General features: G+C 43.1%; 1 protein-coding gene across 1 annotated transcript in view; it reads left to right on the top strand.

Annotated features, from left to right (window-relative positions):
* ephb6 (eph receptor B6) overlaps positions 1–25769 on the top strand; it is a 36254-nt gene extending 10485 nt beyond the window's left edge. The window contains exons 3-19 of the mRNA XM_041941899.1: positions 5549–5821; positions 7532–7701; positions 7803–8098; positions 18060–18215; positions 18623–18894; positions 19360–19441; positions 20504–20628; positions 20722–20884; positions 21161–21275; positions 21367–21422; positions 21884–22000; positions 22095–22342; positions 22461–22679; positions 22774–22923; positions 23849–24033; positions 24141–24299; positions 25142–25769. Coding sequence (XP_041797833.1) covers positions 5549–5821; positions 7532–7701; positions 7803–8098; positions 18060–18215; positions 18623–18894; positions 19360–19441; positions 20504–20628; positions 20722–20884; positions 21161–21275; positions 21367–21422; positions 21884–22000; positions 22095–22342; positions 22461–22679; positions 22774–22923; positions 23849–24033; positions 24141–24299; positions 25142–25247 — 2892 coding nt within the window. The 3' untranslated portion in view covers positions 25248–25769. The remainder of the gene's footprint in view (positions 1–5548; positions 5822–7531; positions 7702–7802; positions 8099–18059; positions 18216–18622; positions 18895–19359; positions 19442–20503; positions 20629–20721; positions 20885–21160; positions 21276–21366; positions 21423–21883; positions 22001–22094; positions 22343–22460; positions 22680–22773; positions 22924–23848; positions 24034–24140; positions 24300–25141) is intronic.
* The last annotated feature ends 317 nt before the right edge of the window (positions 25770–26086 follow it).

Genomic DNA, 26086 nt, shown 5'->3' with positions numbered 1-26086 from the left:
GTATACATTGCGGCAGCTGGCACATTTTCCAAGGCTGCATTGATTGCAATGATTCAAATAAACGGCAGGCTTCCATAAAACCACCTCTGATGTTTTTCTGCCAGGGACATCTCATTGCTGCAGACAGTTGCACTATTCAGACAATGACAGAGCTCAGCTCCAGGATGAGGACTAAGGTTATGAATGGTCATGTTTAGTTATGGGTTGGGGTCAGCGTTATTATCTTGCAGAATGTCTGCCATCTGACATTGATTGGTGGAGCTTTTGGCAGGTGGCACACAACCCTCAGAGTGAGCAAGGTCTCGCCTTGCCTATAAGACAACCTTGAGGGCTAAAATGCTTTTTTTCTATTGGTCTCTATCTGTGAGGAGATTGCAGTGGTTGAACCATAGATCTCCCATTCTTGAGCTGCTTTTTATCTAAGGTTGTTGCACCGCCTTGAGCTGTGTAAGTATATGTGTGTGTGTGTGTGTGTGTGTTTGTGTGGTGGCGGAGGGGGTTACATGTGTGAGTGCATGTGTGTGTACTTGCGTGACTGTGCTAGGGTCAACTCCCGGGTCAGTTAAATTCATTCATCTGTGAGTGATTGTGGTTCAGTTCTAATATGGCTCATAATTACACACATACATTGTCTTCATTGTCATCATGTTTGAGATAATCAGTCAAACAATGTGAGAAACTGGAGGACAGTGCTTGTACTTGTTACTGCGGAGGAAATACAGTCCATGAAATAAAATTAGCTCAACGCTACGTTTATATTGGGTAGTTTTAACAAACGATTGAGCCGACCACCAGGATTTCACATGCCGGCCGCTCAGAAAGTACCAAATGAAAATACAGTAGCCTCGAACCAACATCTGGCAAGCATACACGCTCACATCAAGCCTTTTATCTCAACTTAATGCTAAACTATAACTTTTACGCGCTGCCATTATCACCCCAGTCTGGCCTCCAGTTTTGGGCCATACTTGTACACAATGTTTGATTTTTAGGGCCTTGTGTGCAAGGTATTTGTAAATCGCAACGGCTGCTGCTAATAGGAGGCCATCCATTTGTGCGCTGCATGAGTTTTTTATTTTTTTCACTGTGGTCCCTGGATGAGAAGTGCTCCTGAGATGGAGATATGGTTATTTGACCCGGGGCATCAAGCTGAGAGAAGTAGAAAGACAGACCAAGAGAGGGGGAGAGAAAGAGGGGAGTTGTGTGTGTGTGTGTGTGTGTGTGTTCTTTTTTTAACCCTTTCCTCACTTTTCTCTTCACATCCCATCTTTTCTTTTGCTTGAGGGTCTGTGGATATTCTTTACTGCGCTCTCCTCCTGCTTCTTCTCGCTCTCTTGCCGTCTTTCCATTCTTTTAATGTACTGACAAGCTTTGACTCTGCCTCTCACTCTCTCTCTCTCTCTCTCTCTCTCTCTTTTAATCTTTCCTCCCTTTGCCCTTCACAGTCCCAGAGCCAGTGGGTCTCTGCTTCATATTCATCCTTTTATCCCCCAACTCAATCTCATCTCTGCCCCCTATTTCCCTTCAGTGTCAAACTGGCAGACTCTCGACTTCCTCCTGCAGTCTTTGCTGTTTTCCCTCCCCTTGTTCCCACTCGCTATTCTTCCACTGTGCGTTTGCTTTGTGTGTGTGCACATGCATATGTCTTGGAGTATCTGTGCATGTCCCTCCCTGCGTCTTCGTGCTTCTGTGTGTGTGTGTTGTGTTCGAGGCCCTGCCCCTCCCTGCCCTCTGTCACTGGAGAGATTGCTCTCTGGCTCTCTGGCATTTCGGTTCAAATTAAATCATGAAGATGAGTTGTCCCTATTTTTTTTTTTTTTTTTTTTTTGCTTTCCGATGCTTCAACCACCCCTCCTCCCCAATCTGCCCCGTTTTTTTTCTTCTCCCTCTTCCTTTCTTTGTAAGGGAGGGAGAAAATCAGAGGGAGAAATAGGGAAGGGAGCGGGAGGCAAGAGGAAGGAGGGGAAGGGGGGGTTTAGTTTGGGGTCAGAAAACAAATGAATGCTGCATTTTTTTTTCACAAAGGTACAGAAGAAAACTGCACGCAATGCCACAAACTGACACCAGCGGCTACTCTCAGTACCTGAAAGTCCACATGGTCAGGCTTTTACTGCATCCACCTCACACTGTCACACACACACACACACACACACACACACACACACACACACACACAAACACACTCTCCTTACTATTTCCTCACTTTTCTCTAACCCTGTTCCCCAACTGCATCCCTCCATCCCACCATGTGCTCTCAGTTGTCCCCTCCATCCAATTCCCCTTATTCCCAAGTCTGGCAGAGAGTGAATCACAGCCTGGGAGAGAGAAAACGTGCCCTTTCACTCCATTAGACTGACAGCGCCTCAGACACTTTCTATCTGCTCACTGATCTTATCATTATTCCAATTTGACCAAATATAAATGCACTCTCTCATGTGTGTTGCCACAAAGATTTTTGTTCGTACTGGCTGTCAGAACCACACAGAGAAAGAGACATGATCACGCAGGGATGCTCGAACATACACAAACACTGAAACGCACACACACACACACACGCCAAAAGCATCCCGATAGGGTGTCAGGACCTTTTGTCCTCTTGCTATTGTTGCAGGGAGAATAATGATGATGAGGCCTAATACATAATTCCTCTGTGTTACAACAGAAAAAGGCCCTGCTTGTCACTCAGAGCTACACAAGCTTAAAGCAGAGCCTTTTCATCCCTGGAGGCATCGTACTGTATAATTGGTGAAACTAAGCTCTGCGCCTACATTTACATTTCGACTCATGTGGCAGAGTCTCATTCAGAGCCGTGTCTCTGTGCTGCTCCTTTCTCTCGACGAAGGTACAACTCGTGCCCAAATCCATTTGTGCATCTGCAAGTATTCAGAGTCCCGAAAATATGACAAAATCTGCTCATTTTATGACACAGCAGCTGCCACAAGTCAGACACACAAGTGTCCGCCACCCGTCACATGAGAACAATGATACATTCAAATGCCAAACCGGTGCAAGAGAAAAACTAACCACATGTCACGTGCAACTGAACCATTGTATTTACTGTGTTCGTGGTGAATTTCCATTATCGGGATAATTGTGAATATTGTCACATAAAGCTGTCTAGCTCCCTAATTTACAGTCCTGCATGACTTCCTGATTTATTTTTAATTGCTAAAAGTGGAAGCCTGCATCTTTCCAGTCATTTCAAACCCAGAAGCCTGTCACCTCGGCTGAAGGCTTGACTCGCCCATTACATCCGCCGCAAAAACACAGTTACTTCGGATGTCTGGAAATACTTTGAGCCCAAACTGAAGGTGCCCACCTGCAGAACCTGCAGGAGGAAGCTGTCTGCACCGTCAACACCTCCAGTTTGCACTCCCATCTCTGCGACCACCATCCAGCTCTTTTCGCTGATTTGTTTCTTAACAAAATGAAAGGCAAAGTGATTCCTGTATGTCTTAGTGCCATTGTACGGGTTTTAAGCATATTTTTAAATTATTTTGGCCAGGATCACCATGACATGACATGTTCATATCCTCCCATGCCTTGTTATATCATTCCGTTACACTGCTGACATATTAAAGTGGAAAATACCATCGCTGTCTTTTAGTTTGTGTGTTTTGCTGGCCAAACCTACTTCCTTTCTTTCTTCTTGTCATGTCTAGCCATGCAAACACATTTGTTTTTTTGTTTGTTTTTTTAACTGGGGGTTTGAAACATTTGTCTGACATGTCCGCCTCCATCCCAATGCAATGGAATAGAAGGAATTCAACATGTGTTTGAAACCAGAAATGCGTTCGTTGCTCTGGATACTGAATACTTTGTGCCAAAGAAATAGTCCCTTTGAAAACCATTGTGTTCTGTCTGTTATCCTGAGGAATCAAGACATATTTTCTGAAAAACCTTGGTGTTGAAATTTTTCAGCTTTGGGGATGGAAGTGCTGATTTGTTGGTTGGTCAGTCCACTGCTAAGGTTCATCCTAAGGTATGTCAGCAACTATAGGCTGGGTTGCAATCAAATTTTACGCAGACATTCATGGGCCACAGAGGATGAATCCTTCATTTTTTTATTATTTCTTTTTGATCCTCTGACTTTTCCTCCACCGACATCTTATCCTGTGAAATATCTAAACATCTACTTAATGGGTTGTGGGATTTACTACAGAATTGAATGGTTCTTGACTGTGTATCCCAATGACATTTGAAGGTTTGAGGGAAATGTCTTGACAACTGTTGGATGGATACTCATGAAGCTTGGTCCAGACAATCATGTTCCCCTCAGGATAAATTGTACTTGATAAAAGAACTTGATGCTCCTGTAACTGCAACATCATCTGGCCAAAATTTCAATTTGTCAAAGAATTTTGTTCATGACAAAATACCTGCAGACTCAAACTTATGATGTTACTTTTGGTTAAGTGTTTGCAAATGTAAGCATGCTAATATGCTAAACTAAGCATAGCAAACCTGTGTGGTAAAAATCAGCAGGTTGTCGATTTCATCTTAGCTCAAAGCATGGCCTCATAGAGCTGCTAGCATGGATGTGGACAAACAAAATTCCATTCACCTCATTATATTGTAGCACGACTCAGAAAATACAAGAGGATCATCTTCATTGCAGCATTCAGTCATTTGCAAACAGACCTCTGAACTTGTTGAGCTGAGAGATATTCCTACACGCAGTCTCATGTGTCACAGAGAATTTCACCCCCCTCAGAGAAAAACAATTGTCCTTTGATTAATCCACAGTTGGTCTTTGTTTGTTCATACGTAGCTCTATCTGATCTAAAGAGCCAAAGGAATCCCATTCAGCTTTGCCTTTGATAACATTTCACACCTGTCGTTGGATGAACATTTTCACACGAGAAGCTAAAAAGTGTCACATTGTACACTGAGACAAAAGACAGTGGAACATAGTGGCGTGCACATAATCATAAAACAGTAATATATACATTTTAATTCCTACTACACACCCACACACACACACCCACACACCCACACACACACACACACATATATATATATAAAATATATATAAAATTAGCTCTGGATCATTACAATTTTGTCTGCAACACTTGAAATGTGTTATGTTCTAAATTAATGGCTCTAGTGGTTTAATTAACTTCTGGTTTTATAATCATTGATTACCTAATTAGATGGTGGAAAGTCTATTGTGGGTAACAAGGACATAGAGATGACCTACATCATTGGGAACAATAAAGAACAGATTTTCAATTGTGGATTCAATGTGTGTGTGTGTTGTATGGGGACAAAACAAACACACTGTTATCTAAGGATGAAGATGTCAAACATCAGTGTGTGATGTTAGTAAAGGACATGACCCACATGTCAGCAGCACCAGCGATATGCTCAATATTTACTTTGCTATTTCAAAATATAAGGAAACGTCATCACAGTGGACGGACCAGAAACACACCAGGGTTTTAACAGTTTATACAGGTTGATTCCAGAGCTCCCTGATTAACATCATGTTTCTCTTTTACAAAGTTGAGTTTACACAAGCTTGTGACACTGTTTCTGTCTCTCTCAGTGGGATGAGGTCAGTGTCCTGGATGACCGGGGGAAGCTCATACGAACCTTCGAGGTCTGCAACGTCAACCAGAATCCCCGTCTGCAGGACAACTGGTTGGCTACGCCCTTCCTGTACCGCCACTCTGCTCCACGGGTGTTTGTCACGTTGCGTTTCTCAGTGCGTGACTGCGCCAGCCTGCGATCGCCTTCCCCCACCTGCCGAGAGACGCTCACCCTGTTCTACAAACAAGCCGACACCCAGAGAGAGCTGGAGAGGACCTGGGTAGCTGAGGTGAGACACAACGCTGGATGCGCTCCATTGCAATTACCATGTAATTACCATATGGTATTTACATTACAAATATCCTGTTGAGTTAAGAGTAGGAGCAAGTTGCAGTCGACACAAGTCTGACAAGCACAGATAAGCCATTTCCCCCAGTTTGAATCCACTGTATTGCAGTGCAACTGACCCTCATTCCCAGCTATTTACTTCACCTGTCAAATGTTTTTCCCCATCAGATGGGGAGACAAAAACAGGTCAGTGTGCAACATAGCTGAAGGGGTAAATTAACACTGAAATTACAGTTCTATCTACTGGTGAACACTGGCCATCCAGCTTTGGAAGACTCCAGCAGCAGCTCTTTGTAAAACCAAACTTAAGCAAGGTGTTTATCTTACAAAATAGAGATTTATGCATCACTAAATTAAAACATGTAGCACCACACAAACTAGGTTTTCACCCAAATAACACTATGTAATCTACCTTAACACTGGATGAATACCACTAATGGCAAAGACATATTTCTCCATGTAGCTATGAATATATGAATAAAACAAGTAATACCTTAAAGTCATTTTGTAAATTTGGCCCCTTTAAGACATTATATTAGGCATTAATGTTAAAGTTTAAGGTGCCACAGTTGGATTTACGGTGGTCTTCATCGGCTCATAGAAACAGACGAACTGGAAATTTAAAATCCTTTGATTAAGGTGTGTTTGATCACAGTCAAATTTAACAAGGGCTCATTCCTCTTATGTTTCTCATTATTCTGTTTCTTTCATTACCGCTCGAGGCCAACAACCTTTAGACAGAATCGTTAAGCGCTGTAAAATGAGATTTTCATTGATGTTACGCCCATGTTACACCACAACAGCAAAACCTCTCATCATCTCATGACAAGGAGTAATTGTATAATCACCCTGATTATTGTTGTGCTTAAGAAAAACAGCTGAGATTGATGGCCTCCTTTGGCTGCACTGGTGTGAAGTACATACTTGTTGAGGATTATGGTTTACAAGATGCAAAAATGTGCCACTGTGGTCTCCAGAAACGTCACTTCAGTCCCTCTAATTACATCTTTAAAGCAGAAGATTTACGACAGTGACCATTTTATAGTTATTGCAGGAAATTTGCTTATCCTCATGTGTTGTCAGTGAGTTTTTTAATTTTCTTTCTTTCTTTCTTTCTTCTTTTGAGCTACCGAGTCTGAACTGCCTAAGCTACATGTGCAGTCGCAGTCACAGTGGGAGGGATGCAGTATTTGTGTAGATGAATGCATTTCTCCTTGGGGAAGTGAGATGCTTTTTAAAAATGCAAATCAAAGCCTGATGAGGAATCAGAGGAGAGTCACAGAAGAGCAGGAAGTACTGCAGCGTTGAAAGTCTTTGCAGGGACTTGAGCACGAACCCCCCACTGAGACGCATACATCTAAGTCAATGTTTTACTGCTCTCACTAAACTACCTCGTATTATACATGCGCCTGGGTAAAATACAGCAAAACTCTGAGCTTGTCTTTCATCTTGTCATTTTCCCTCTTATTTCTGATTTGTTCATTTGATTTAATGCACTGTACATGCACCCAGCTAATTTTAACATCCATAATTTTCCCCATGTTTACTTCTTTCCTTCCTGTCAACCACACATTCTCCATGCTATTTTGTCTTCTCTTGACCGCTCATTATCTTTCCCTCCACTGTCCACTCTGATCTCTACTCACTGCAGCCGTCCACCGGAGAGAAGGAGACCAGGGAGGGCTGGGTGAAGATCGACACCATCGCAGCTGATAAGAGTTTCTCCAAGGTGGAGCCTAGTTCACCTCACCAGTATCAGCCCAACAGATACAGTCGAATCAACATCAAGACACGCAGCTTTGCCCCACTCACACGCAATGGGTAATCGTCACCGCACTACGCTTTACTGCTGTGTTATACTAACATCAGTACTCCCAGGGCTCTGAATGTTCTCCACCTTCAACATCTGACCCTTGTTTCAGATTCGTCCTGGCCATCGTCGACAGTGGAGCTTGTGTTTCCCTCATGGGCGTGTCTATCTTCTACCGGCGCTGTCCAGCCACCAGCCTCTACTTGGCATCCTACCCGGCCACTCCCTCAGGGGCGGAGCCGACTGCCTTAGTTCCCGTGGGTGGCACATGCGTCCCCCACAGCAAAGCACAGGGAGGCACGCCCCCTCGCATGCACTGCAATGCTGAAGGAGAGTGGATGGTTCCCGTCGGAGGATGTGTCTGTGATGAAGGCTATGAGCCCAACCTCAATGGATCTGCCTGCTTGGGTATGTCAGAGGAAAACTGATCAGCTTGATTCCTAATCCTGATGTCCTCTCGATTTTAAGTGTGGAGTAGCTGCAGTATGTCGGTGGTGATGAAGTTGCATGGCTTGTAAGTAACATTTTAAGTAAAGAAAGGTCAAAATTGATGCAACAGAGGCTGAGATATCCCAGCCTCTCTAATATTCGCTCTAAAAACACTGGCTCCTACGCTTCCCATAATGCAACTGGATAATGTATTTTCATTACACCCGCCACGCCTGCCTGCCTGCCAAACTGACATACCATGATGACATCACTCGGGTTATTGCCTTGACTTGCCAAAGCTCAAAGCTTTGTTTTTAAAAACTCCAAGTTTGAGACAACAAATTTGAGCAGACATTTAATTTGTTCAGTTTAACGCAAATACAGCAGTGGCCTAATCCTAAAGTATGTTGTAGAACTGATGCTCTGTTCACACTTGCTGCCTTACCTTAAAAGCCTGACAATCCAAAAGCTTCCACACATTACTTCTGTCTCTACCCTCTCTTCACTACTCATCGTTAGTTTTATCTATTTTGTGTCAGCACAGCAATGCAGACAATTTCTAGTTGACAGATAAGGAATCCCTACATGCAGTAGATCAGATGGACAGTGCATTTTATGAATGACCGGTGCTGTACAACACATGGCCTGTTGCATGCTTACACTGTGACAGATGAAATATTTAACTTTTCCCCATGTGAGAGATGCCTGTTCACTGACTTAAATTAGCAAATTTCCCCTTTAAAAGCACAAAGTAGTGACTGTTGAGGAGAACTCATTTGAACTAAAATGTCCATAAAAAATCCTTGAAATCAGTCAACTTTCTGGGCCAATCTTGACTTCCTGTCAGTCCTCTTCTTGGTATTTCCTGAGATGTGATGTGTCTGGATCAATACTAGAAGGAGCTGCTGTCACTCTGATACACAACTATACTTGATGTAGAGACCAGAGGGGAGCGAGGGCAGACAGGTCAGGTCGGGATGAGATTGGAGGGAGAGATGCAGTACGGTATCCATGCAGCAGATTTGTAGTGATGTAGCATTTGCTCATATTGTCTGTCATCAATAGAATATTACGGACATACATACAGGAGGTGCTACAGCTGCTACGGAGCTGCTGTATTATATATTGATGATTTACTGCGAACTTACCAGGAGAGTAGAGGCGATACATGTATAGAAGAGCACACAGCTGAGAGCTATAACAGGGTCAGCAGAAACCGGTCAACAGCGTTTGCACTTCTCAAAGTGATTCTAAGTAGGGGACAAAAGAAGTAGAAAAAATTTGAGAGATGTCCAGACGGACAGGAAGGGATATAGGGAGAGAGCAGGAGAAGGGAGAGAGGAAGAGAGGGAGAGAGCCACAGTGAGAGGGATGTGACACATTTAGGTCATGGCGATGTAATGGCCACTCGTCTGTGAACAAGTGACAGAAACCGCAGGGGGAGCGAGGGGGAGTGGAGGCGAAACAGGGAGGAGTGGGGGGAGAGTGAAAGATAGGAGGATGCAAGTTAATGACTTAAAGAACTGAGCGGGCAAGAAATTCCGAGGGCGCGAAGGGAAACGAGTGGATGGGCGCGCGTGTCTCTCGTGTGTGAATGTGTGAGTGCGCACTCGTGTGTCTCGCTGTAAAGCCGATACGTGCTTTCCGTTCCATCCACATATGTCTGATGACTCTAAATGCCAGGATTACAGTGAAAAACTGGCGTCAACCAGGATTTTCAGTGGCCATAATTGCTCAGCTCCCTCGCATGGGGGCCCTCAAAGTCTAACTAACTCCAGGACAATTAATCCTCCAATCCTGCCAAGTCAGCTGTGAAATGTGTTCATGCTCTTTTGCTTTACATCTGCACTCGGCCCGCCACTTGTGTTTGTCTGCATTTGATTGATATTTACTGACAAATCACCCCTCGAAACTGTTCAGCTGCCCAAGCTATGGCTTCCACTGACTGTCTATGAATGATCAAACACATTGTTGCCCACGCTGCTCCGGCTTTTTGTTCCAACTCTCATATGATTATGTTTTGTTGATCACTTCACTGACTAATGATGTGGTTTGGCATCATTATATTGTTGTCCTCTCTGGCTCCCTGGGAATGTTGAGAAAAGAGGCAGATGGTTAACTGGTGATGCAGTCGTCAAGGATTATTATTCCTCGTTCTCACCAGAAAGTGGAGCACCGAACTTTAACTTTTCGAACTTGTACCTTTTATTCGTTTGAATTTATCGCCAGGGACATTTAATGATAGCGAGTAAATTCTAGGCTGCACTTCACTGAACTGTGGAATTCTGCAAAATGTTCATTGTTTTTTTGCTGCCAGCACTTCGAACACTTATGAGGAAAAAAAAATAAAACACTTTATCAAGAACTTAACTGACATTTATTTCACTTACTGCAAATGTGTCATGTTAAGCCACATGCATTTCAAGAAACACATTATTTAGCACATTAACCACCACCCTCTGAGTACAAATTGCAATGGGTTTTTTTTGCCACTGCATTGAACTGTATTGGGCTTCTCTCTGTTTAAGTAAATCACTACAGTGTAAATTAATGCCATTTAATATCCATTTGAGAATACTGCAGGCAACGCAGCTTTGCCCAGCAAGACATAATTTTTAGGGACAAAAAAGGGACTCTTGGGTGGACTGTCCTCCCCTCAGTCTCAAGTGAAAATGAAAGTCAGTGTTAAATGATTGCCTTTAACTACACACAGCTCTAATTGCTTTCTATTTTAAGATTCATAGGGTCCTCTGTAATGTGGATTCTTATGGAAATGACAGGTTGAAAAACAGGTTGAATTAAATTGACTAAACTCTCATGCATACTACTTTTTATAATACCTTCATCTAGCATTAACATTTGACGCATTTGTCTAAGAGACTGGCACTTATTAGCAGCTATGGTGGTGCGGCTTTATGGATGGCAATGCCGCTTTTTTGCCAGGCGGCATACGACATTAGTCGAGATGGAAATGTCTTATACTACATAGAATACTGTAGAATTTAGTACAGACATTCATGATCCCCAGAGGATGAAGCCTAATGACTTCTAGTCCCATCAACAGGTCAAAGTTTTCTCACTGCTGTGAAATATCCCATATTCTACTGGTTGGATTGGCACAAAATGTTGTCCAGACATACATGATCCCCAATGGATGAATCCTACATCCTATATATACATGTCATCACCTTGAAACCTGTGAAAACAGCACAGTAAAAAGAATACAGAAATATGCCACATGAATTAACCAAGGTTTTCAGGGCCGTTAAAGCATGTAATAAGAACTTGATTGTGCGATTTTCATAGGATCCTGTCTGTTTGAAATTAAAATGAATCACTAGAAATGACAACAACACTTGAGAGAAACTAGTGTGAAAACTTTACAGTCGCCTGTTAATCTACTACATGTGTGACGCCTGATTATTCTGATAATTCAGAATCACCACAACAACACCCCACCATTTGGACTGATGATAAATGAAGGTGCCAACTGAGACATCAAACACTTAAAAAAACACAGCCGGCATTTTGGCAGACAGACATTAAAAGATCTTTCCTTAATTATTTATAACTGTTTATCACAAGCAAGTCTAAAAGCTTTTACACGACCGCTGTAATATTCAAAGCTCAGTTTGGGAAAAAAAACTCTTTTGAAAAATGATAAAGAGGCAGATGACAAGCAGCAGCCGTCTGCTGTTATTTTATTTTTCTACCAAGAAACAGAAGGATGTTTTCCCTCCTTTGACGTTTGCATGCCACAAGAGAGATGGAGAGGCGGGCTGCACAGGCGGAAACACAACTGAGCATGAGACACAATTACACCTGTTCAGCCAAACATGAAACATTCCTTTAGTTCTGGGCTCCCCGAGCCGGTCTGAGCTGGCAGTGCATCATCAGACAAGCTCTTATCTCTGATTCCTAATCAATATTAATCCACTCTCGAGGATTTGGGACAAGGATTAGTGCCGAATCTTCAAATGGGCTTTGAGTTCATTTTTAAGTATGTTGGTATCTTCTGTGGCGTGTAACTGACAGTGAAATATTCAGCATGTCTGTTTGTCCTGATTTGTCACCCACAGCGCTCACTCTTAGCGCAGACACATCCACTAACTATCCTTAGGCTATGCGGTTGTTTCCCACATTTGGTCAGGGGAGGAAGTAAAAGCACAAGTGTGGTACAATTTTGAGTCTGATCCCAAAAAGGCACATTTCACCAAACAGCATTAATGTCTTCCCTAAAGCAGACAGTAGAATCAGATTTGTACCATTTTTCATTCCAGTTGTGCATTATTCCTCAGAATTGTTTCCCACTGTCGTATGTCGTCATGTATTATTGCCACTTGTTGGTATTTGGTTGCTTTTCCAGTCTATTAATAAAGGTCAAGTTTCCACACAGTTGGTTGAAATGATAGATGAGATATGGTATTGACTGGTGGCTGGACATGGCTGTGTGGGTGTAGCCCGGTGATGACAAATGCAGCTGAACACTGCAAAACTCTGTGTCGTCAATTTTATTGAGCCTGCTGGATCATCAGAGCAATGATGATCCCGTGTAATGATACGACTATTGACTTTTTTATTCAAGCTTGTTTTAGTGGAGATGTTTTTGAAGCCAGAGCGGTAGACAGGATATTCGAAATATTGAAGTCAAGTCGCTAAAATATGTTTCTGAAAACTTCTGAAGTGAAAAATAGGCAATGCAGGAACAGAATCTTGCATCAGCACTGCCTACTTTGACAGTTTGATCTGATGTTCGCGAGCCCGGTGCGTTGCGCTGGTAGCACTCATTTACACGCAGTAGAGGTCAAGTAGTGATTATGCAAATTCAGTGGTTTGTCAACTCGTGTGGCCAGAACTGCTGCTCTCCTTAGAAAATTAATGGGATCCGTCGATGTAACACCTGTCAACAGATCCAGTGGATCCTGCACCATTTGTTGCAAGCTGGTGACCATAATGGAGCATTTAGCTGCTAAAGAGAACGTTGTTTCCCTCAGGAGACCAAAAACAGAACTTAATCTTCTTATCTTTGCCAGGTGGCAAGAAACACAGCTCCAAATAATGATAAGGCTCTTCTGTAACTGTCGGATGTCTAAATACGCAATAATTTGCTAACAAGTTCGACATATCAGCTTCAAATTCGATGCTATGTCAATGTTCGTACCTTGTTTCCACTGCCCCGAAGTGGCCAAAATCAGACTGACTCCTAATTTGTCTGTAATTTGTTGAATGAAAACTCAACATCACATTCTTGCAATTACCAAATTCAAGGAAACAATGATGAGGATGTGATCTCACTGTCCTCAGTGGTAACCACGGTCCAGTTGAACACGGTGAAAAATGTGCTCATCAAACCTCAGTTGGGTAGGTGCAGGAAAAAAGCAGCATACAAAGGAAAAAACGAGTCTGCAACTGAAAATTATAAACTGCTGAAGGGTTAGTAAGGTGTGACAGCTTATAAATATATATATATATATATATATATATATATAAATTACTGCTCCACCTACAGCAAGTATAATTTCTCTTAAATAATCTCCTATCTGTAAGTGGAGACTGGAACTTGCGATATTAATGTCTTTTTTTCATTAAGATTTTCATAAACATTTACCAGTAGATTTGACTAAAAGATGCTGTGGGATTCAATATTGTGCGATAATGTTGTGAAATATGTGCTGGAGAGTGAATTATTTTCAGTTTTTGCTACAGTATAGTACATGCGCTGTGAAAAGCTGCTCATTATATGAGGAAAGCCAACAAAGGATGACTTGCTTTTACATACAGTCACGTGCTGTTGGGGCATGTATGGAAATGGGTGATATTAAAGCACGTATAGTTCAGTCTGTCTGCTTCCAGGCTGCACTGAACGACACAACGTGGAGAAAATGAAGGATGGAGAGGAAGGCATTTACCGTTGGAACCATGTGTACCCATCTCTCCTGTTGTGTGGTCGCATCTGTGACCGAGCTTATGTGTGTGTGTGTGTGTGTGTGTGTGTGTGAGAGAGAGAGAGAGAGAGATTATGCTGGGAGCCAAAAGAGGGAATGAGTGCATGAAACAGAGAGAGGAAGAGAAAAAGAGAGAAATTGGGTCAGAGATCTACATACCAACATATTATGTTAACATCAAATTACTCACCTCAGTGCTGCCTTTGTTTTCTATTTCTGTTTATCTCTTCAGAAATTAATTTCAGTTTTCAATCAGACTTATTTTTTTTCTTTACATGATTCAATTTTATTTCAATGTAGCCTTTGCTGAACTAATCCTTTTCCCTCACCTATATACATATAGATATATCTTCTTTTTATGTTCTGTCTTTTTGATTTATGTCCTCTCATGACTACAATATCTCTTAGTTTTTCCTTCTTAAAATCAGGTTTCTTGAAGTATTTTTTCACTTGCAATTAATTTGACTCCAGTCATCAGTAGCTCTCAAAATCTGCGAGTGAAGCTTGAAGACTAATTAAGATTAGATAAATGAAACTTATTAACTAAATCAACTTATTAATGAGTTGATTCAGTCAGCATGCATTGCTCATACTTGTCTTCGTTACTGTAATACACCACAACACTCATGTCTGTTTGTCAGCTCACTGTAACTCCTCTCTTCTTCACTTCCTCCTCTCCTCCTTCCTCTCTTTTTACTCCCCCGAGTGTACTGATGTAAAAGCATGTGTGTGTCTGTTCATATTGGCCATGAACTGTCAACTTTCTAGCTGGGAGACAGAGTGAAAGATGGATGGATGGATGTCACCGGGGCGGGGGGAGGGGGGAAGTTGCAGATCAAGTGAGAGGGCAGAGGGCTTGAGTTCTCATTGGCTGGTGTGATCAGGTGGATGAGGGTGGGAGGAGGGGAGGAGGGGGTTGCGGCTTTGTAGCAAAGTCATGTTTCGTGTCAGAGCTGTAAGAGAACACGTCTGGTAATGTGCAGCGGGGACATAAAAGATGGAGGAAGGAGGATCCTTTGCTCTCCTCTTTCCTTCTCTGTTCCCTCAGTTTTCACCATCATCTGGCGCTCATATACATAATCCTACTGTTCATCCTACAACTGTCTTGGGTCCTCCATGTCCATGTTCACTTCTTCCCCTTTTTCTGGTTTATTCTCCCTCTGTGGTCCCTCAACATGCTTTTACTTCTCTCTCATCTCCATTTTTCCCTCTTCACACCTGTTTGAAAGCAAAGTCAGCTCTCTGAGACAAGTGAGAACACAGAAAGCCTTTTATCTCTTTATTCTTTCCCTCCTTCGCTTCTCGCCTTCTTATCTTCTACTCCCACGCTGCCCCGGCACCATCGAGTATACGCCCATGCATCCGCACACACGTATGCGACATGTCAAATTTGAGACGTGCTTCATCTTCTTGACAGGGTTATATAAATAAGGTGAGGGGTTCACGCCCACTGACTATAAAGAACACACACACACATCCTCCCTCGTCCTCCAACTCTGGGAGTATGTTTACTCTGTTTAAAAACATATGAGAGGATCCTTCTTTCAGCTGCTGGGTCAGGTGTGCCATTTACACACTCACAGGTACAAGAAAGCCTCACTGTGTCAAGATATACACACATTCTACATTTAGCCTACAGTCAAAGAGACCTCTTTTTGAACGATGCAACCTTTAGTTGACACTGCTTTAGGCGCACACACACACACACACACACACACAGACACAGTGTGAAAATGGCAGCAGACCAACCCGGAGGCACTACTCTCAATGTTCTCATAGTCCTGCTCAGGATGAGCACTCGAGGCTCTGGCAGGCAGCAGCATGGAGTGAAGTGTGTGTTACCTTGACCTCAGTGCTCAACTGTCCTGCTGTTGACATTAACAATTGGCACATTTCACAGATTTTCCACCGTTAAACTGGATAACAGCCCGCAGGTTCAAATGGTATTTTCAATGTGTGTGTGTGTGAGAGAGAGAGAGGGAGAGAGAGGAATATATGTACGCTTTGACTTTTACTTGATTTCAAGATGATCATGCTTTATTATTAATGTAATTCCTATTGAGTTTCTGCTCCAGTCCCTGTTACATTAGGCAGTAAATATGCATTTGGTTGCTGTCCAGTGAAAATTACTTTTGGTCATAAGCTGATAGACTAAAGTTTCCTTTATGGGTTGAGAAAATTATCACACTTCTTACTGCAAGAGTTCGACATTTTGGAAAATACATTTAAAAATTAGATGAGACAATTGATACCACTCTCATGTCTGCCCTTTGAACGCAAGGCAAAATCCAGCAGCTGGTTAGCTTATCTTAGCACAAACAATGGAAAAAGGGGGAAACTGCTAGCCCGTCTTCTACTCTTCACCAGAAATGTGACATGTTGGAGATACATAGTTTTCACAGGACAGCAACGATATGTGACACTTCAGCTCAACTTCAACATCTGTTTACTAGCTTTGGAGCTATGACCCACATCCCATGCTTGAGCCAGCTCTATTTGCTGATGAAGACTGTCAAAAAGCAGCAGCTGAAAGCTCAGAAAAACTAGCTTTTAAGTGGAGTTGACATTATTTTGTCATTCATACTGCTCCCAAGGTCGAGAATGAACCCATCATGCTAATTGTTATAGTCAGACGAGGATAAAACACATGAAGCTTCAACCAGCAGTTGGTTATCTTAGCTTAGCACACAGACTGGAAACAGGGAGAAATGGCTAGCCTGGCTATGTCCGACGCTAACAAAACCAGCTCACTATTTAACACGCTATATCTCTATTTGTTTGGTCCATACAAACAACGAAATGTGAAAATGACACACAGTGACTAGCCTAGCCGTTTCTCTTTTTCCAGTTTTTGTGCTAAGCTATGCTAATCAGCTGCCAAGTGTTGCTTCATATTTACTGTACTAGGGATTTCTTATCTTGTTTTCTAAAGGTTTTTTTTTTTAAAGTCAATTTATTTCTCTGAAACACTGATGTATGTACTGATGCATTTTGAACTTTTGCTGCTCTGTGCTAACACAGGCCACTTCCTCTGTAAACACAGTAAATGACTGTGCTGGACAAAACCAACAACAAACAACAGACCGCCATGTCTTAGATGAACTTTTGACTGAAAGGGAACCACAAGCCAAGCTGAAATTGATGCTTTTCCCAAAAATAGCTTCTGGTGTTTGACTTTGTCCTGGACACAATGAACCAAACAGTAAAACAGGACAAATTGGAAGCACGCAAACTGTGTATTTCACAAAATACTGCCAATTCATTGGAGTTCAAAGATGGTCCTCTGCTCACTGGCAATTATATTAAATGTGGAAAACATTTTGTTTATGATTTTCTTTACTTTTTAATGGTATAATCAGTGCATTTCCTCCTCATTTATTATGTATCTTTTCATCTTTACACACTGTTTATTTACACATTTCCTTATCAGTGAACCAAACTACCGACAATCTTATCTGACAATCCAGCGGCTCGCTTGTTCTCATACTTTCGACCAACATGTCATGGAGAAGTATATCCTCAAATTTTCCATGATCTACATCTGCAGTTCCAGGACAACTGAGCAAACTCCACCTGCATGATTCGGTTTCAGAGCTAGCGCTGAAATGGACCTTGAGTTAAGATAGCTTTGTCAACTGCTGTCAAACTCTCCTTCTGATACTAGCACTTTAAAAATGCTGGCAGGTTTAGTTTGGTTTTAGTTTTACTTTTATCACACTTACTGACTCTGTTGTTTCAGGCTCAAGCTTTACCTTGCTTTATTTGTTTTTCAGTGTCTCTTCTGATCTTTTTTTTCTGTGAATGAAGATGTGTTACGGTGGTCAGTGAAACCAGCAGAGAGAGACAGTGTTATATAGCCTTGAAACCCTGCAGACTCCTACATGGCACAGTACTGGATACCACTGATTCAGTGTCAACACTGATCACTTTATTTATTTGATTCTTAACTGAGAATGAACCACAGCCTCCTTGTGTTTCTTCGTGTCTCTTTGCAGCTTGTCCAGTGGGCTACTTCAAGTCCGTCTCGGGTTCTGTTCCCTGCTCGGTGTGTCCCTCCAACAGCAGAACCAGCCAGGAGGGATCGAGTGTGTGTGAATGTCGCAGCAGCTTTTATCGGTCAGCGAATGATGCCAACTCTTCTGCCTGCACAAGTGAGCTTTGTTGGTTTGTTTGTTTTCGCCTGGCTCTCTGGGAGGTGTTCAAGGGGCCTCATTGGTCATTTGTCATTTACTGAGACTGTGAGAACCGAGAAGTACAGTCAGTGACCGGAATCCATCCTCTTATTTTAGCACAATATAATGGACATTTAATTCCCCTTGCAGAAAAAAAAAAAAACTGTGAAGTATTTAGTTTCTGCTCACTCAGCTTAAATTGTGTCGCTGCCAAACTTTGTTTTATAAAGTTCTTTCCATTACTTTACATGGTTAAATGTCTTTGCCAGCATGCAGCTTCTTTCATATCTTAAACTTTTTAGCAGATGCTTCACACTAAGTGTCTACCGCCTACATTATGTATGTCAAAGCCTTCCCTTCTCTCTGTGTCTCTGTTTCCTCCACAGCTCCTCCATCTGCTCCCGTCTCTCTGTCCTGGGAGTACGAGAGCGGTGATGGCGGGGTGTCCTTGAGGTGGCGCCCTCCGGTGGACATGGGAGGCCGCAGCGAAGTGTGGTACGGGGTGGTGTGTCGCATCTGCCCCTCAGCCACCTTCACCAACCCGGCGATGTGCTCCTGGTGTGGGGAGGGCGTCACTTTCAGCCCCTCCCAGACGAACCTGAAACAAACCAAGGTCACCCTTAACAACCTGCTGACCAGAGTCACTTATCTCATACAGGTACTGTGGAAAACTGTCTGTTAAAGGCACAAAAACACTTCCCAGCTTGTAAATTGTCTAAATTGTCCATTAGAGTTGATTTTACAGTAGCCACTGATTGAAACTGCTCTTCTGCACTTCTGGGTTGCTGGTGAATGTTTGTACTGAACCAGTGGTGCCAGTTGGAAGTTGTTTAAAGGAACTTCTTGGATCCACAGAAGAGGCTGGTTCTCTGCGCTCTTTTATTCCATAAGCTCCACATCAGCAAATACACAGTAACATTTATTATTGAGCTTGGAGTAGCTCAACTAAGTCATAGCTTATTTCTTATTCATAATGGGCAGATATTCCCCATCTACTCGTGTTTGTTGACTGGCCGACACAGCTGCATGTGCCACGCTTTGTTTCTCAAACACAAAAGCATGTCATAAAAGTTAATAGAAAAAAGCTTCAAATGTCACATCTGTGTGTTCTTCGTGTTGACAGGTGCAAGCCATGAATGAGGTCTCAGCTTTGAGCCCTTTTCCAGCGCGATACACAAGCATCAATTTCACTACAAGCCAGTCAGGTGAGCACTGGACAGAGAGGATGAAAAAGATGAGATGAAAGAGAAAAGATGCTCTGATGATGTGTGTGTGTGTGTGTGTATGTGTGCGTGTGTGTGCGTGTGTGTGTGCGTCTGTCTGGGGTTTCTCTCCCCCTTTAACTCTCTCCTTCTTTCCCTCTGTCTCTCTGCTCCATCTTTGCTGCTCCTGCTGTCTGGACAGGAGGTTGCTCGAGGTTACAATATCCTGTCAGATCCCATTATAGTCACTGTGGAGGAAGAAAGGGACAAATGAGAGATGGGAAGACAAAAAGACAGACAGAAAGTAGACGAGAGCAGAATGAGGCATTGTGCAGACAAAAGTGGTCCATTATACAATTTTCCAAGAAACTGATCAAGATTGATTAGAACCTGAATAGTTTTAAACCTTCTTGTGTCTGCTCTCAGACTTTATTGATTAAATAAAGGAACACCAGAAAGGTCCCTTTAACGTGTCTGGCCAGCCAGTGTAGTGACTGTAACTAAATCCTGTTAGGTGCTCCATAAAAACGCCTATTCCACTTTTGTGCGCTACTAAATGTTCTATAACACTGCCCCCTTGTGGTCACTTTCGCTTCAACACAACTTCACTGTTACATTGTTGTGGGGTGATGGTGCTTGTAGATGGAGGTTAACCGATCAGTCAGCTCTCTTGGGGTGAACTTCAGTTATATTTGTTTTCCATCTAACTGGCAAGTATTGTACTTTTTGTTCCACTCCACAGATGTAGTTATTAGTTACTTTTCAGATTACCTTTTTTCACGCCCTTGTAGAATTAAATGCTCGTTCATGAGTTGAGAAAACGCTCCTACTTCTTGAATTAAATAAACCATTTAAAAACCCTCTTGGATTAGCTGGAAAAAGCATCGTCCCAAAGCTGAAAATAAGCCTGTTTTTCTGAAAAGCTAACTTCTTAGAGATAGTGGTTCTCACAGGACGCGACAGACACATGATGGTGTTATACACTATGATGCTTGATGCAATTGATGCAATTAGCTCAACCCTAAACATGTGAACATTTCCTCCACCACTGCTTGCCTCCCACAGTTCCCAGTACAGTTCCCATGATGCACCAGCTGAGCCGAGCCCCAGACTCCATCACTCTCTCTTGGCCTCAGCCAGACAGGCCCAACGGGGACATCCTGGAGTACCAGCTTAGATACTATGACAAGGTACACTGAGTCAATCCCAAACATGCTGCATCACCAGCCAAACTGACTCATGACAAAAGTCAGAACAACATGTCCTTCATCTGCATCCCTCAGGGTTCAGACGTGGACAGTGCAGCGAGTGTGTACAGCGAGACCAACACAGTGACCGTCAACTCCCTGATTCCTGGCTCCATCTACGCCTTCCAGATCAGAGCTCGAAATGAGCGGGGCTACGGCCCCTACGGCAACACCATCTACTTCACCACGCTGCCTCTGGGTACGACACTCACTCACTGTAATACCAGTGAAATCGGTTCTTCTTTATTCTTTGCTCTTCACTCGGAAGAGTGACTAGTGGTTGCTAGTCTTCCTGGAGTCCACACAGAAACAACAACCATAAAAAAGACAACAATTTAAAATCACAGCTTCAATAATGGCTCGATGGCAGGTTTTAGAATGTACTCGTAACAACACATGAGAAGTCTGTTCAGTTACAGTAAGTGTTTGTCATTGGTTTCAGCCGCTGATGGTGTCCTCACGTTCTCTCCCACAGAGGAACATTCGCAGCAGATCCAGAATCGACTTCCTCTGCTGGTTGGGTCAGTGATGGGTGGAGCAGCGTTTCTCCTGGTGGTGGCAGCGATTGTGGTTGTGGTGGTGTTTCGCAGGTACTGTAATTTACCGATCCGTTCGCATCATCAGACACAGGAACTGTTTTTTTAATCACGTGAGTGTGTTTTGTTTGCTTTTACCCGACAGTAAGAGGAGGGAGAGTCCATACAGCGACAGACTCCAGAGGTACATCAGTAACCGAGGTGAGCGTTAGAATACACTTTACTTTTTAATTTACTTTAATTATTAGTTTTAGCTAATTTACTTTACTTGCATAGTGCATATTTAAGTTTGTTTTTCATTTCATTCATTTCATGCCATTTGTTTAACAAATATTTTAAGCAATGGGTGTTTTATAGATGTAAAATAATTTATTCAAGTAAAGATTTTTTTTTCTGCCTAGGAACAGACCCTTTATTATGGTTTCAGGGTTTTTTTTCACCTTAAAACAAGTAGACAGTTGCTTATCATGTGTGTTTGAAATTGAATTAAACCTTCCATGTTTTATAGATGAATATTTATCCCTAGAAATGCAGTCCTGTGTCTGTGTATCTTTTATAGTTTACAGTAATTTCTCTCTGCCGGGAGTGAAAGATCATGGTAATAAGTGTGTTTAAATGTGGGAAATCAAGTGATAAAAAAGCCACTGACTTTTAAATTCCAGGTGGAGTTAAGTATTATGTGGACCCATCCACTTATGAGGACCCCAGTGAGGCTGTCAAAGAGTTTGCTCGTGAGATAGATCCTACTCATGTCAAGATTGAGGAGGTGATTGGTGCAGGTGGGCCTGAGACTCTATTTTCTTTTCAGTTGTATTGTAGTTTTATTATTACCACCAACACAGTGTAATCTGTTCCGGCTCCTCCCTACTCCAGCCCAGTTTGGGGAGGTCTCCCGTGGCCGCTACCGTCCACTGGGTCGCAGGGAGGTGCTGGTAGCGGTGAAGACTCTACGCTGGGGGGCGTCCGACAGAGAGAGGGGGATGTTCCTCAGTGAAGCAGGTGTCCTGGGACAATTTGACCACCCCAATGTGCTCAAGTTGGAGGGCGTGATCACTCGTAGCCCCCCAGAGAGGATCATCACTGAGTTCATGGAGAACGGGCCCCTGGACTCCTTCCTCCGGGTGAGACGGCAACACGCAGTTTACATCTTCGGCATGTTGTTAGTGAGCGCACACATGTTTCACTTCACTATAAACCAAAGAATCTCCCTCCGTTCTCCTGCACTCATGACTCCTTCAGGAGAACGAGGGCCAGTTCAGCGTCCTCCAGCTGGTTGGGATGCTCAGAGGAATCGGTGCTGGGATGCGTTACCTCTCTGAGAGGAACTTTGTCCACCGGGACCTGGCGGCTAGGAACGTGTTGGTCAACTCCAACCTGGTCTGTAAGGTGTCTGACTTTGGCCTGTCCCGACTCATGAGGGGCCTGGACCACAACATACCTACATACACAGCCTCACTGGTACGTATTTAGCTCCTGTGGCGTTTAAACGCTCCTGATTTGTGATTTCACTGTAACATAAGTCACTAATTCACTGTCTGTCTTCCTCCATCAGGGCAGCAAGATTCCTGTGAGGTGGACGGCGCCAGAAGCCTTCCAGCATCGCAAGTTCAGCTCAGCTAGTGATGTCTGGAGCTTCGGCATACTTATGTGGGAAGTGATGTCATATGGAGAGCGTCCATACTGGGACATGAGCAATCAGGAAGTGAGTATATAAGAGAATGTAGCCTGAGCACAAAAGGTCATGTAGTGATCGAAATGCAGTCAAATCCTTTGCTTCAATACAAATTTAACTACTATAGTGTCATAATACAAAAGTAAAGGTCCGGGGGTGCCATGGTGTACTCTGGGTTCAGGCACTCACCATGAACGGCAGCACCAACTGTTTGCAATCAACTGTTGTTCCCTATCTTCCTCTCACCTCATCCGTCGTCTTTATGCGTCTTCATGCGCTGACTTGGTGACCCATGGAAATTCAGATGTGTTGTTACTGTTGCATTATATGTATTAAATGTTTTAATGTTGCAGCAGCTCTGGTGGTCCAACTTACTAACTTGCTTATGCACAAAGGGGATAGTGTACAAAGATCAATCAGGCAATGTTGAAATAATAATTTCGGATTAGAGCACACAGTAAGATTGCATGTTGTTGTACAAAAATGAAGGTTTTTCAGGGGTCAGTGCATTTCAATCTGCCCCACTGGCTGTTTTACAATATGAATCATGTGTTATGAGAAGGGTCTGAAATTAAGTGTTTTCCTCACCTGCCACCGTAGCAGGTCACTAAACGTTGACACCAGCTACACAGTCGCTGCTTATGAAATCTATGTATCTATCTAAATCTATTTTCCTTTAAAGTCTAGTTGAGGAAAAGTGCAAAGACTTAAAACACTGTACAACTGAAGGAGAGCGCTTAAAAATTGTAGACAACTACTTAAATGTACCCCTGTTTATTTAACAGACACATTCAAATGGTGACAAAATGTCAGACATCTGGAATTTGCATGATTTCCTCTTAGTCACTCTTACAAGCAGTGAGTGGTCTGTGACCTTTTACATAAGGCAATTACACCAGAATCCTCGCACCATCTGTGCTGCTTGTGTCTAAGGTCTCCCTCGCTCTCTCTGCAGGTGATGAAGGCAGTAGCAGACCAGTATCGTCTCCCTGCCCCACACAACTGCCCCCCTGCCCTCCACTCTCTGATGCTTCAGTGCTGGCAGGCCGATCGAGGGGACCGGCCGGCCTTCGACTCACTCCTGTCCTCCTTGGACCGGCTCATCAGGCACCCCGCCTCCCTCAAGGCAGAGCCAACGCGGTGAGACAGCAGATTCTGGCTAAACATATCAGAGGCAGCAGGTGATGAACAATCTGTCGTATTTATGGATTCTCATGCTGTCATTTTTGACATTTTCCCCTATACAGAAGCTGCTCTCAGCCGCTGCTGAGCCCCACCCCCACAGACTTATCGGCAGTAGCAACAGTCAGTGATTGGCTGAAGGCGCTGAGGATGGAGAGATATCAGGATGAGTTTGATCAGGCACACCTGGACACGTTAGACAGAGTCAGCATGCTCACCATGGAGTGAGTAACGATTGGTTATTACTTTATTTAAGTTTGTTTTCATAACTTATAAATGAAACATCTTCTGGCCATGTTTAACATATTATCTGTGATGGATTACCTATTGCAGGCATGTCAAACTGATTCCATAAAGGGCCGTGTGGCTGCAGGTTTTCATTCCAACCAAGGAGGAGCACACCAAGCCAACCAATCAACATCAAGGGATCACTTAGTTATCAGCTGAAGACTGAGATCCGCTGATTAATTGATTCCAGCCTGGTGTGCTCCTCCTTGGTTGGACCGAAAACCTGCAGCCACACGGCCCTTTATGGAATCAGTTTGACATGCCTGACCTATTGTAAGCAAGTTTCAGGTTTATTTGAAAATGAGCTTACAGAACATATTGGTATGAACTGTCTCAAAATGCATTACTTTGCAAAGTGCACTCAGTAGTAGCACAAGTGTGAAGTATACACAATTTGTATATTGACAAAAAAAAAAAAAGCTTAGCTCAAGGTTCATTTTTCATTTTTCATTTTTCTGGAGCAGTTGTCATGACAGCTGAGCAAACTCCATCTGTTTCCAATGCCAAGAGCAAACTTTCACAAACTGAGTACAACCCCGATTCCAAATGAGCTGTGACGCCGTGTCAAACGGAAATCAAAACAGAATGCAGGCATTCACAAACAAACTGTGTGTAGTGACAACAGCTTTACAGAGTATTCCTGAGCCCATGCAGTAACATAAAACCACAGGTTTTTAAGGACATGTAAACCAGTGCTGTCCTTCAGAATATCAGTGAGGGCACACATCAAGCTGAAGTACTGAACTAAACTCCGCGGTTCATCTGCTCTCTCCTTCAGTGATGTCCAGAATCTCGGGGTGAGCCTGCTGGGACACCAGAGGAAGATCGTCAGTGCAGCCCAGCAGCTCAGGGCCCATCTGACGCAGGGACAGGTGGAGGTGTGAAATCCACCTACAGTACAACCTGTGCCGTGGATTTCTGTGGTTTACACATTCCTGTGTTTGTGGTGTCTGGTTTCTGTAACATTCTTTTCGATGGAGCACATTTTACGCCAAAACAGAAAGAGAACAACCTTTGAGTGCCACTCAGTGTATTCTGAAAAACCCGACACTACAACCAGAAGGGCTGAAAAAGAGGAACGGACTCCCTGCCAGTCACTCGACACAAACAACAGAGGAGAGATGCACCATGGGAGCTGCAGTCCAGGTCAAAGTGAGGTTAGGGAGATGCCTCGGAGAAGGACGACTTTAAAGATCCCTCGATGTTTTTCACAAGATTTCACGTAACGGTTGTCTGCCTTCTTCGCTCCTCACCCATCTGCAATCCTACCTCTCACCTTCTCGTCCACTACTGTCCCTCCCTTTCAGTCCCCTCACCCCCATTCAGTAGAAAAAAAAAAGATTAAAATGTTTTTTGTTCAAAAACTCATGGAGATCTCTCCACACAAAGAATTGCGTGAAGACAATCAAAGCCTTTTTCTAATTATTTTTTGTTTTTAAGTTTGTAAATTTGTATCACTTCCTCTCTACTTTAAATGCCAAATGCTAAAAACCTGTTAGCAAAAAATGAAAACAGTGTACTACCTAGCAGCCTATGGATCACCTGATGAGGTATTACCGTTAGCTTTCAGTGTTCCAAAATACAAATTTTCAGTGTTCCAACAAAATCCAAAATCAGTACTGCAAACCCTGAGCTTAGACATGAATCACTGCCATGAAATAAAAAAGATGCTTTTAAAAAGTGTAAGCCATGTTTTCCCCTCTTTAAAAGACATATCCAGGGA

The sequence above is a fragment of the Chelmon rostratus genome, chromosome 8, assembly GCF_017976325.1.
Source record: "Chelmon rostratus isolate fCheRos1 chromosome 8, fCheRos1.pri, whole genome shotgun sequence".
NCBI classification, from domain to species: domain Eukaryota; kingdom Metazoa; phylum Chordata; class Actinopteri; order Chaetodontiformes; family Chaetodontidae; genus Chelmon; species Chelmon rostratus.
The sequence above is the reverse complement of the archived record's forward strand: the minus strand, read 5'-3'. Positions and strand labels throughout refer to the sequence as shown.